This window comes from Periophthalmus magnuspinnatus, chromosome 6, assembly GCF_009829125.3.
Source record: "Periophthalmus magnuspinnatus isolate fPerMag1 chromosome 6, fPerMag1.2.pri, whole genome shotgun sequence".
NCBI classification, from domain to species: Eukaryota; Metazoa; Chordata; class Actinopteri; order Gobiiformes; family Gobiidae; genus Periophthalmus; species Periophthalmus magnuspinnatus.
In genome coordinates, this window is record NC_047131.1 from 18,220,988 (window position 1) to 18,234,627 (window position 13,640).

Here is a 13,640-nt window from a genome sequence, read left to right on the forward strand (position 1 = left end):
AACTTTTGCAAAGACAAATAAAATGAAGGTGTCAGGCCTTATCTCTTAAACAGCAGTCGGTTTTTTTTTGTTTTTTTTCCCCGTTATGCTCAGCTCCCGGTCCTCAGCATGGTCCACTTCTTTCAGATGTCCTCAACGCTGTCGGCTGCAGATGCAATGCTTTGAATAAACTTCTCCGCTTCCCGTGGCTCGGTAAATACGTGTGTAGATCCCTTCACCTTTATCGTCAGCCTCGCTGGATAGTATAAGCTGTACGGAACTCCTACCGCGCGTAATTTGGCCTTAACTTGGTTGAATGATGCTCGGAGTCGACTCACTTCTGGGGAGATGTCTGGAAAGATGTACAATGGGGCGCCGTTATATGAAAGTCCACCTTTCTCTCTGGAGAGTCGTAGTATTTTTTCTTTATCAGCGTAGTAGTGCATACGGGCGAGTAGCGCACGGGGACGGCCATCCCGCCTGTTCTGCGGGGTACCGGTCCTGTGTGCGCGGTCAATGAGTGGAGGAGATTCAAAGTTATCTGCTCCCAGGACCTGCTGCAAGAGATGCGCCAGAAAGCGGCTGACATCACCACCCTCAGCGCCCTCCGTGACTCCCACAAACCGTAGATTTTGTCTGCGGCTCCGGTTCTCAAGGTCCAGGCATTTCTCCCACACTTTTTTGTACTCTTTCGAAAGTGTTTCGTATGATTTCTCCATTGCAGTCATCTTATCACTGTTGTCATTGAGTGATTTTTCCATCTCGCGCTGAGTATTTCGGGTCTCTGTGTGTGTGTCGCTCAGCGTCTGTATTTGTTGGGACAGTTCGGCTCTAAGCGCTGCTGTCTCGGCTTTGGATTCACGGCGGAGTTGGGCAATTTCTTTCTGAAGTTCCTTTTTCATATTCTCCACTTGTATTATCAAGTCAGCCGATATACCCTCACGGAGAGTTTTCAGTTCGCTTTGCAAGATTCGTACCGTGAGGGAGGAATCCTCCACCCTTTGCTCCGCCACCTGTGCAGTGTCCGCCATATTGCTAACCTCCGCCGATATGCTAGCTGAGGGAGCCGACGTTGTCTGAATAGTCTTCTGCGTATATTTGCGAGTGCCTTTTTTAGTAGTCATATCCCCGTCAACATAGTTAACATGTTGTAGTGTTATTGAAGCTTCGTCTGGTCCGGGGGGGGGGGGGGGTTAATATCGATGAAAATAAAGCGGAGCTGCCACAGGCGTTCTGCTCACTCCATTAGGCGGAAGCGGAAGTCTTTACTTACAGTGTTTTATCTAATTTGTACTTCATATAGACTGGGTACTGGTTTGCAGACATCTTAGTCCCAGTTTCTTAACTCATACTTCAGCTATATCTTATCCATTTGACCGGGAGATCCAGTACACTGAGCTCTATTGTCTTCTGTCTGATGCATGTTAGGCAAACTGCTTATCCTACGTCCCAAGAAGTATTTTAGCCTTGTGCTCCTTTAACAGGTCTAAATTGGTTTTCTGGTTCATGTAATTCTTATTTATGTGGTTAATAAGCTGTATGTACTGACAATGAGACATCTTAGGGCGACACTCTATCAGGGACAGCGACAGTGTGAGCACAATCACTTTAAAATAAATCAGACTCTTTGATTCAACATAATTTCTCAGTTCATTTTATAGAAATTCCACAACAATACCCACAGCTGCCCTGGAGTAGTGGGAATGTGGCTGCCTTTCCAACCACCACACATTCACACACCACATTCATACTAGGAAAGGTGGGTGAAGTGTCGTGCCCAAGGACACATCAGTACACAGTGGTGGTAGCAAGGACTTAACCATCAACCTTTGGGTTTTGGGGGAATGCTGTAACTACCAAGCCACTGCTTCCAATCAAATGTCCAAGAAGAAAATAAAAAAATGCCTTACCCTTGAGGAACACGAGCTGCTTGTTCTTGCCGTCGAACATGAGCTGAGGGGAAAAGTACAGGCTCAGATCAGAGGGCCCTGCAGGTCCCACGGGCAGCTGCACCTGTCCAGACAGGGCCCAAACAGGAGCAGAGCACGGCCCCCTGTCCTGGGATGCTGCAGAGAGCAGTCCCAACACGTGGTCCTCATCTGGGACGTCCTGCCTAGGATGAGTGTGAGAAAATGGATTGAGAAACACACACATATATGTATGTGTGTGTGCGCGTGTGTGTGCGTACTTATATTTCTAGTTGCAACTTACTATAATGGCTACACACCTCTACACCCCTGGTAAATACTGAATACCAGGCCCAGATGAATAAAAAAAACCCAAAACATTGTGTTTGTACATACATGGTAGAGCACTTGTCGCAGAAAAGCTTGAGGCTCTGGTGTAGTTTCTGGGGCTGGTAGGATTTCACCTGGACTTTGACGTGATGAACTTGACCTGGATTTGACCTTTTGACCTCAGACAGGGTCAGTGGGTCAATGCTGTGTCTGCAGTTTGTTTCTGCACAAAATGAGAATAATTGTTATAAAGAAAACAAGTGCAGTGGTACAGCACTGTTATTAGATCTAAAACTATTATTAAAGGAAACATATTGTGGGTATGCATCTGACTTTTTAACCATGTTATAGTCATTTCCTCTTCTCATTTACCCACTCAGTGTTATATTTAATGTCATTCATGCATGTCAGTAATCTTTATACTCCTTCAAAGCATAATTGCTGTTGTTGTTTTCAGCGTCACCTCTGCTCTGTACTTACTTCGTTCTTCAATTTTATTTTCTATACGTGTGACACGTGTAGGACTCAGCAACTTCATGTACCCATTTCAGCACGGGTGTCATAACTACATAGCATACAAAAGCAAGGAAAATCTTTTTGAATATTGCAGGTTGTTTTTAGTTCAGAATGTGATGATGTCACACCCTCAGATAGGGGCAGGAGACAGATGTATTGACTGTTCTCTATTTTCATAATAAATATTAAAAGGAACATCCTCAAATGAAGAAACAGATTTGGTCAATTTGTGTTTAGACTCAGGATCTCATTAAACAAAATCAAAAAACCTATAGACCTATAGCATATTTTATCAAACCCTTTCTGAAAATGTTCTTCAAATAAATAAATACATACATATAAAATTTATAACCTATACATTAAAAAGAGAAGATTAGAGAAGAGTAGAAAAAGCTAATACGGCTTCTAAGAAAGGTAAATTGGTTTGTGTGTGCTGTAAATTACCTGTGATGCTGTCAGTTGAGACAGGATCTGTATCTGAAAATAAACCAGAGATACAGTGTTAAGAAACTGAATACTGGAATAAAAGCCCTGATCATTAATATTTATTTTATTTAGTGTTCTGTATTGTAGATGGCATCAGAAAGAAATTTTACAACAGCAGCAAAGGGGGACTACGTAACTTTTTTGGACAAGGGTCAAGACCTGCTTTGTTCCAATCAAATGTTATTGCTTTGCCTGGAATGTTCCACAGTAAGGCATTAAAATTCTTTTGCATGGAGACAAGTACATGGTGTCATGAGGCCAAGTTACAGGTCAGATCTGTGAAGAGGTAGCCCCGCTCACAGTACAAATGCAGGTTTTTCAATGTTTTTCTTCCAATAAACACCTGTAATTGTTTCAGTTGAAGTGGATACAACATAAATATAAGAACCCTACTCCTCTGTGCATTCCTGTTAAACAAAATCCAGACAAATATTTTGTCTGGTGAAGTGAATCTTGTGCAGACATTACGCCTGCAGCCTGCACGGGGGGCCACACACGGCTGGACTTTTGATTTGATTCCAGTGAAGCATGGAGCTTTTAGACAAACAGCGAAACAGCAAAACAGAGTACCGTAAATTTCGGATTATAAGCCGCTACTTTTTTTCCACGCTTTGAACCCTGCGGCTTTTACAGCAGTGCGGCTTATATATGGAATTTTACTGGATAACGGACCCTGGGGGGCGCTCTCTAGCTGTAAACGTAAAAGTGAGACAGACGTGGGGAAAGATTCTGCTCTGAAGAATTCACTAGTTTTGATTTTGAACGATCATTTTGCGCATCATGAAATGGATATGATGCAGTTTTTAAGATAAAGAAACAGAAAGGAAACAGAGCAGGGGTCGGCCTTTAACACGCAAAGAGCCATTTGGACCCACTTTCCACGTAAAATAAAACACTGGGAGCCGCAAATACTTTTTGACATCTAAAATGAAGATAACACTGTATAATAACAATAATGTAACGGAATAATGTAGGTTTTACTTTCACGGACAAGCCTTCTACACGTGGCAGATAAATATGGCAAAAACAACTTAAGTGCATTAAAAAAATACAACTCACCAAACCGCTGCATCATGCATCGCGCTGATTATGTGATTATGTCTACTCTACTCCGCAGTTTCTTTAAAAAAACAACAACAAAAAAACTCGTAGCGTATCGTTTAATCCCAGGTGCTTATTCTCCATGTGCCAAAGCAGTTTTGAAGGTTTCATTGCCTTATTTGCTTTTCCCGTATGTTACGCAGAGCGGACTCTGTGCGTGAGAGTCACCTGTAGCGACAAACCCAGATTTTAAGTAGGCATTGTCTGTTAAATTTATCTTTCTTTTTATTGGAGGTCGTAGTCTCTTCTTCTGGCTCCTCAGTTGTCCTTTTCCCCTTTGTTAAAAAGATCTCCAAAGACTTTTGTTTTGGCTCATTTTCACTCGCTTGTGGCTCTACTTTTGTGCGTCGTGTCTGATGTGTTATACGTGATACGTCACCGCGGAGACAAGAGCAGATAATAAACTTGCTACTACATCAAATAGATTTCTGTGGCGATTTCCAGCAGGATTTTCATGATACATCTACGGACGAGCTTATTAGTGTGTCATTAGGGACGGGCCAAAGTTGCTCCTGACCCCTGTGCGCACAACGTCTGAAAATCAGGGCTCTTTACGCAGGACTGAGCTGTGTCTGTGTCAGTTCCCAAGCCACGCAGAGCCGCAGTATGAGGCGGAAAGAGGCGCATGCGGCTCCGGAGCCGCGAGTTGCCGACCCCTGAAATAGAGCCACTGCACGTAAGCTCGACATCAATGAATCCAACTTGGTCAATGTAAAAAGACAACAAAAGTTTTCAGAGGAAATAAAAGCAGATTTTCCGTGTTGGTGCAGCTTTATTTTCTAAACCTGCAGATGTGTTCATCCCGTGTTGTTGTCGTGTTGGTGCCAATTTTCAGGCACAGTTTAAAAAAAAGCGTGTCGGTGCACCGTCTTTCTGTGTAAATATCTCATGTTACAATATGAAAACCTGCGGCTTTTATTCAGGTGCGGCTTATATATGTACAAAATTGATTTTCTCTTCAAATTTAGCTGGTGCGGCTTATATCAAGGTGCGCTCTGTAGTCCGAAATTTACGGTAGTGTCCCCACGGCCCACACTCACCACCATGTCTCTCTGAAGTGGGTTTACTCAGGCTGCCGGCAACCCCCCCTCCCACGCGCACATAAACACACGCACACGCACACACGCACACGCACACACACAAACTATCTTTAGTTTGATTTAACTTCCTCCTAAAAGTCACCTGCAGGGATTCATGACTCATGATGCCAAAAATGTCTTTTTCTTGGTAATTTCAGTCATTTTATACACTCAGATGTTGGAGAGATGGAGGAGAGATATTATCAAAAAGTTGTTGGTAACACTTTACAGTAGTTGCATATCCAAAAATGTTAGTAGTGTTTAGTCTATAAGAATTTGGAAAGTAGTTGTTAACAATCATCACCTCCGGTTTGGAGCAGAGTTTAGACTCTGAATGAAGGAAATTATTATTTTTGTCTTATTGCTGTTCAAGAAATGAATATTGAAATACATTTTTATTTGTTTTTAATAACAAAAAAATAAATAGAATAAAAAATTGTGACCAATCAGTATGAGGTTAGAAAAAATGGCTGTTTGAACTTTAAATTAAAATTTTTAAGTGCAGAAAGATTTTTTTTTTTTTCCTGGAAGTTTACCCATAATCAAGCTATTTACAGGTGCATTTCTGATGGTTGGGAAAAATATGATTGAAATATGATAATGTATAGCCCAGTACAAGTCAAAGTCAGATGGTTATTTCAGTGATATGTTGCTGAGCCACAGGACAGGGCAATGTGAAGTAATAGCTGCTATCCATACATGCATCCATGATTATCTTACCATTATTTACCTATAAACACATACCTACAGACTCAGGTGGAGTACCCCAAACCTCCATCATGGCGTGGTCGTCCTCATTTTGCATAAAGGCTTCGATTACACTGTAGGGAAAACATTCGAATTAAGAACTTGCATAACCCTCAACACGGAAAGAGCCAAAAACACGCATAAATAAATGAACTTGTATAATTATGTCCCACTTTTAAGTAAATGTCAAACGGCTTGAAGCAAACGTTAATGGAAACCTATTACCTAAGCTCCTTCCTGGACTCGTTGGTGTGAGTTACGCCTGCAGCTCACAGTGGCAGGGACAGCTCCAGCCCAAGAGAAAAACCCTGATTTAATACAGTGTGTCAGCATGAGTCACCCTCACTACATATGGGCACAGTGCAGCTATGTCTATAGAGCTATGACTCTATAAGCAAAGAGATGACCCCTGACATGAGACAACTACTTTTAATGAGAAAGGCCTACGGTGGTTTGGAGTAAATATAATGTTTTTCAATAGTATGCCAATGATAAAATGAGTCATCATTTAGACTTACAGCATATACACACACATACATATTAAAAGCAACTTTTTAGATTAGAAAGTTGATTTAATAAAGCTGATGACAATTTACAATAAGAATAAGAGTAAAATAATTGCACTTGTTTCATAGTCCCAACAGTTGTGACAATATTCCAACTGCGATTTCCTTAATAATAACAACAACAAAAATGTACCATTGCAATATCCCGAGCCTAGTGTGGTCTGAGCAAATGAATGTTTATTAAATACAGTGTGACTGCTAAATCTTCTTAGCAACTTTTTAGGTGGAGGGTATGCCACCTGCTTGTCACCATGGAGATGTTTTTTTTTTCTTTTTTTTTCTTGTATCTCCATGATGACATGCAGTTGATGCCAATAAAAACACATGTAAAGAATTAAATGCAATACACACAAGTTTAATGTCATACCATGGAACACTCCAGGCAAAACAATAAATTCTTCTCAAGTGGGTGGCGCACAAAATGTATATGGAGGACTTTTAAGGAAATTCGAATACACATTAATCAGTAAAGTTCTTACCTCTTGAGCTCTTGAACAGTGGGGCTTGTTTGGGGCAGCACCCTGATGCCCCTCCCGTAGGCTGTGCCCCTGTGGAGGTGGAAGGCCAGGTGGTCCTGTTCCAGAGTTTGGGTCCCTGCCAGCCCTGGGACTTTACTGGAGCCCAGAACCGCCCTCACATTATAGATCCTCAGGAAGTCTCCGGGCTGAGGGCACACACAGATGGGATGTAGTGAGAAAACTGGGTCCTTTTATTTATAAGTTCATTATTTTCGTCATTAGAAAATAGATAAATACAAGAAAACATCAAGAGAAACCAGATGACAAAACTATAGTGACTAAAGTTTTACTGGGTCTTTTTAAAAATGCCACAGACAGCTGCAAATATGACTAGAAATGCGTTTATTTTAATCAATCTATGGGTTTCAGAATGATAAAAAATTTGGACGATTCCCAGAGCGATTAACCATTTAAAATAATGGTTAATTGGCCTGTCATGACAATTAAATACATGAAAGCTGAAACAATATTTTTTGGGGGTAAATATTTATCATGTGTACCTTTTCTTTGCACAACTGGTAATTTTTTGATTAGACTGAATTAATAACTTCTAAGACTCATGACAGATGCAAACTAAGAACAGAAGTGTTTCATTCTGGTATATATTTTTTGCACATGATGATTTTTAAACAATACTTAAGATTTTTTGTTATTGTGTCATTGGCATTAATTAGTTTCAATATTATTGTTTATCGTCTATATTTACTTCAACAATATATCAGCTTAAAAATGCGTTACCGTGACAGGCCTAGAGGAACATTCTCTTGAACCTCCTGAACTCCCTCAGTGTAGTAGCCAAACAGTTACTCTACCCTCCAGTAGATGGTGCTGACGGCGTGTTTATCCCCTCTGATCACACACTCCCTCTTGGATCTTATCTTGTTTGTTTTTCCTTTTTTCCCTCGTCTCCCCTCTCCGTCACGACGAGCCCGCAGCTGACACAAATGTGCCCGAGCTGTCATCGCGGACAAACACTCACTTATCAACTGTCACACCAATCCAGAAAACTCACTCAAGCTTTGCAATACTCAATATATGACCATCATTAGCTCATCCCAACGAGTTCAAATAGGACTTTTAATTTGATTACATGGGCAGTCAAAGTGCTTTCTCCATAGGGCAATAGGCTGTCTTTAAATCCCCTTTTCTATGGATCCAAAGTGGGGCTTGAGTCGCTGCCAACTGCGGATTAACAGCTGATCTCTGGAGGCTAGAAACTGGGAGCACTGGGAAAAAGCCATTATGACTGGGCCTATATCCCATTACTGAAATAGTGCAAGAAGAGCTTAGAGTGTCTTTATTTTAGACATTTTCTTCCAGGGTTGAGTGAAGGATCCACCTCCTATTTATAATGCACCTTTTTCATGAGTTTAAAGGTCCTATATTACTCTAAATTGACACCTGTGAGCTTTAAGCCATGTTAGAATCTTGTTACCGCATCATAAACAAACCTGGAGTTGTGTTTTGTTCCATTCACACATGTTTGAGTAACCCTTTATTATTACGCCAAAGTTCAAAATGCTCCGTTTCAACTTGTGATGTCATGTAGCCAACAGCTTTTACCTTTTGTTCAGTAGAGACAGGAAATTCCAGAGCTGAAATGGTTCAAATGTTTCTAGTGAAGGTGTATGGAGTTTAAAAACATAGTGGAGCACTTCCTGTATCACATCCATGACATCACAAAGTGGAACAGTGTGAGTGTTTTCGGTTTGAGAGAAGAACTCAGCCTAAATATGCACGGTTTGTGTTAAACACGTTTGAATGAAACAAAACGCCCTTCGAGACAACTGTTGCTGTGATTTTGGGCGTTACAAAAATAAATGAATTGAAATGAATTGAAAAACAAGCATATTTTAGATGAGGGAACAACATTAGAACATAGATTAAAAAAAAAAAAAAGGGGCCCTTTAAATACAAGCTGTCATTTCCTGGCCACATTTTTCATGAGAGGTCTTAACTGCAACTGACAACAAGCTTTCTGTATAAAAAGAAACGATATTTTGGTCGATTTTGATTTGTTTGCGATATACTGTGCAGCCCTAGTAAATTATTGTTTTATATAACCACAATTTTAATTTATAACCCAAATAGTTATTTTGAACAGCCTGATAATTTGAAGGCACTATATAAAGTTGTTTTGGTGATAAATAGCTTTGTATTAACTTCTTTGTGCTTACTTGACTTTTGTGGTCGTGAATACTTAACAACTTAAAGCTAATATCCGTATGTTTTTAAGATGGTAGATGTGAAACCTGCCCCCCTACCTCTTCCCTCACCTTGCTTTTGTTCAAACTCACCTGTGATCTCTGGTCTTTTTCTGTCAGACTAAAGCTGGAACTGTCAAACTGCATCAATGTAGACGGCCTCTAGTGGTGGTGAGTGAGAATGCGTCGTAGCCGGGTCAGCCAGTCTAATTATGGATGGTAGCTTTAAATGAAAAATTCAATAAGCCATGGTAAAGGGCCAATAGTTGCAGCAGTATTTGTGCCAGTTCCCAAAAAGACCTATGCTAACAGATTCTATTTCATCAACGAGGTGAGAGGAGATGGAGAGAGAACTGTCATATCGTCTGGCAAACCCAGGAGAAGCTACAAAGAAAAATTTAACATGAAAACCAAACAATATTGTCAAAAAAGTTATCATATTAAAATCCCACAACCACGAGGCTCTTTGTAAGCTGTTGTGCCAGTTCACATCTCAACCACAGCCCTGGCAGTGAAAACGATGACCTGAGCTTGTCCACCTTGATCAGCAGAAGATTGTGAAAGATGGTAGCGCACTTCACATTATGATTGATGGGAGAGATTTTCTAAAGCACAATACCTGCAAAATATCAAAAGAACCAAACTGCAACCCAGAGGTAATACAGAAAAATGATTATAGCGAGCAACACTGGCAAAGCTCATGTTAAGATGGAAACTGTGACCCAACAACGAGGACCCAAGAAATATATAACTGATTTCCACTTTAAAACAAACTAATACAACAAGTGACTATTTGTTTGTTTCCATGGAGAAATTTATGCTTTGCCTGGAATGTTCCACACTATGGGATTAAACTCTGTTAGTTTATTATTTTTATTTATATGGCATAAAGCTGGCACATATCAGACAGCAATCTACAGTAACGCAGTGAGAATACAACATCTAATTACTGATGGTAGCCTTTAAAGTGGAATGTTCAATTACCTGTGTTTCTATTGCTAAAACTATACCTTGAACTATATCTTGTGGAGACTGTGTAGGGCTTGTGTTTCATACCATACTGTGAACATTCCAGACAAGCAATTCCATCTTTGCAGAGACAGACAGCTGACGAAACCTCCACCAGAGAAGTTGCACAGTGCGCCTTTAAATAGAAAAGTGGTGGCAAGTAACTATTAACAACCATTAAAATGTCAGACAAGTACAAATCATAGTCACAGCAGCAATATGAAATGGTGCACATTTCTGCTTGCCTGACCAGCCAGTCCCTTGTACTTTCTGTTTGGAAAGATACTTTGCACGTCTTTGTAAAGTTTTGTTAAAGGATGTGTTTTTTTGCTGACCAGGCAACAATTCTGCCCCAGTCTCCACTACAAGCATCAATAGTTTATTTAAAATTTTATGGCAATTAAAATTAAATCAATAAAAAACTACAATAATCAATGATAACTCAAAACCTTTCTTACAAACAACAGGATGAATTAGTCATAGTTTATTGTTTAGCTTGGCACATCTTGACATGTTACATTTAAACAAGCTACATTGGTTAACATCGATATGGTCTTGTGATAACATTTAGTCCATGTGATAGATTTAATATTCACAAATAGTTTTCCAAGCAGGCAAAGTGCAGTTTATATTGAGTGCTTTTACATCTACTCAATTATGTCAGATTTAAGAGCTTGGAAACTGCTGGTGAAGGCCGGCCCCTGTTGGTTGGCACAGTGGTAGGTGTGTGCACAGACAGGGCAGGTGTAAAGCAGCAGCCGCCCTGTGTCTGACTCATCTGATCACAGACAAGGCCACAGCTTCAGAAGGCCAGGGCCCACACCTCCATACTGCAGGAGCCTTGGACACATGGAAATGTGTTATTCCATGATTTATGTAAAGCTCAGACCAAGATACAGGCTCGATATCTTCAAGATCTGACTAGACATGTTGGAAGAAAACCTTTCTTCTGACTAGGGAAAAAGTTAGAATTTTTGGCATTTTACTGTACCAACCTTCAAGCATTTTTACACTTGGATAACATGCACTTGCAGTTTTAGTTTGATGAAATCTATTTTGCAAATCAAAATTGAAATCGTAATCAGTAATAAAATAAGCCCTTCATTAAATGGTAACATTATTTGTTTTGACTCAGTACAGACATGATGTATAAAGAGCTCTTGAGGTCAAAATAAACCCACTGCCTTCTGTCTGCATCTAATTAGAATGCACTGTATTGTACAAGCACTAAAATCCTTCTCACTTCCTTAACTTGCCAAAAAATCTGTCCTTGCTAATTGGAAAACCCAGTCCAAAATCAATATAGCTCTCTAGAAAAACCTGCTAGGAGATCAACTTAAAAATCCTCACAAAATACTACTTGTGATTCACTTTCCAACTGGTTTCCTAAACTGACTTTTATTACAAAATAACAGGAACACCAAGTACCTCAATGTCTTTAGTTAAAATAATTTTAGCTTTTTTTGTGCAACAGTAAAATCCTTACAGAGAATTTGAGCTTTTACCATGTTATAATGTTGTTCCCTCATCAAAAACATGCGTAAAGAGGTTTTAGATGTCATCCATGTATATTTAAGTAATTTAGCGATCTCTCTCAGGCCCTATTCAAACCCTCCTTATGTTTAACTGTAAGATTCTGTCTAATGCTCAGCCCACAAGCCTACGTCATCCATGCTCCCGGACTATTCTCCATACATATACAAAAGCATGATACAAAACTGTTCACAACTTCACAATCCTGATGCGATGTGCAGTAGTTTCATTAGCGAGATGCACATCGATTCTGTTGTGATAGTGCTCTGAAGGGGGAGAGACTTTGCATGGAGAGTAAACGGAGAGGAGACTTAGAGCATCAAAAATAAACTTATAACTTCAAAAACATGTTGTTAATACGTTGTTTTCTCCAAATATAGCTGCTTCAAAACAATAAAAGGTAACATGATGATCTAAATATGTTGTGTTAGCAGTTAATGCCCCATAGAAGTAAAACGCCCCCTTTTAATTCAGTGTCATTCATGTCTTCAGTTAATGTGACTTTGTGCCACTTTAAATTTTGCCTCCGAAACTGTTGTAACATTTTATTCAGTTCTTATGATTAGTTGTGACTTGACTTGAATAATCACAATTATCAATTATGAACTGACAACATCTTGCAATGAATAGTATGAATAAGGCATACAAACTAGACAGTTACATTGGTTGTTATGGAAACATGCATAAAAGTCAGCACAAATCCCGAAGCGCTGGCCAATCCTATCAATAGACTGGAGGTACTTTTAGAATAATGGACGCATTATATCCATCAGTGTGTGACAGGAGGCGTTAAGGGGCCGTAGGAAACATCCGTTCTGAGAGCCATCACAGAAAAATGGATCCCTGGAGCTTCCTGGCTAACAACCCATTTTGAAATAAAAAGGCTGGGAACAGAGTGGCTCGTGGCTACGTAAATGGGGCTGGAGCTATATGGAATTTTAAATAACTAATAATGAAGTAAATTCTTCTATGCAGCAAAAATCCTACTCTAAAGCTATATTATACTGCATTGCATGACTATAACAGCATTAAAAGCAAAAATTGGGCACTCAGGACAAGAAAAAAGGAGACTGCAGGTCTTTCTATGCATATCTATTATTGTTGATAGTCAGAATAATTTTGATCACAAGTTTTAATGCCATCATCAGTGAACTATGAACTTGCTTCTGAGGTATGGTGTAGGGATGGGACGATATACGATAATATCGTTAATCGCGATAAATAAGGTCCGCAATTAATCGTTCGTGGCATTTTTTAATAATCGCGATCATCGCGCACGATTATAATCGCCTTTATGGCACCACACTGCCTCATGTTTCCAGTTCCAATACAACGTTTAGATGTTAGTTTGTGGTGTTTGCCCACTCTGACATAGCAATGACACTTGTAGCTTCTGTGCTTATCTCTGTCTGAACTATATTCTGTCAGATATCAACAATAAACAAAGTCTGATCCGTAACTCTCCACAGGAACGTACCAGTGCGCGCCTCACCCGTGCGCACAGATGAGACGCTAATGTGTGTACATCTTATATTTTTACCTACAATAATGCAAACTGCAGAATAAAACAACACCTTTTAAACAATAAACAAATTAAGTCTAATTCATACAGCTGAACACAAGTGTGCCAGAGCGCATGGTCCGAATGCGCACTATGTGCACAGAA

At 39.9% G+C, this 13,640-nt stretch overlaps 1 protein-coding gene across 2 annotated transcripts in view; it reads right to left on the reverse strand.

The window, feature by feature from the left end:
• pot1 (protection of telomeres 1 homolog) overlaps nt 1-13,640 on the reverse strand; it is a 59,357-nt gene that overhangs the window by 7,144 nt on the left and 38,573 nt on the right. For both annotated transcript variants that reach the window (XM_055222340.1, XM_055222339.1), the window contains exons 12-16: nt 7,191-7,375; nt 6,143-6,219; nt 3,177-3,209; nt 2,283-2,439; nt 1,890-2,092 (exon numbers count right to left, since the gene is read on the reverse strand). In XM_055222340.1, coding sequence (XP_055078315.1) covers nt 1,890-2,092; nt 2,283-2,439; nt 3,177-3,209; nt 6,143-6,219; nt 7,191-7,375 — 655 coding nt within the window. The remainder of the gene's footprint in view (nt 1-1,889; nt 2,093-2,282; nt 2,440-3,176; nt 3,210-6,142; nt 6,220-7,190; nt 7,376-13,640) is intronic.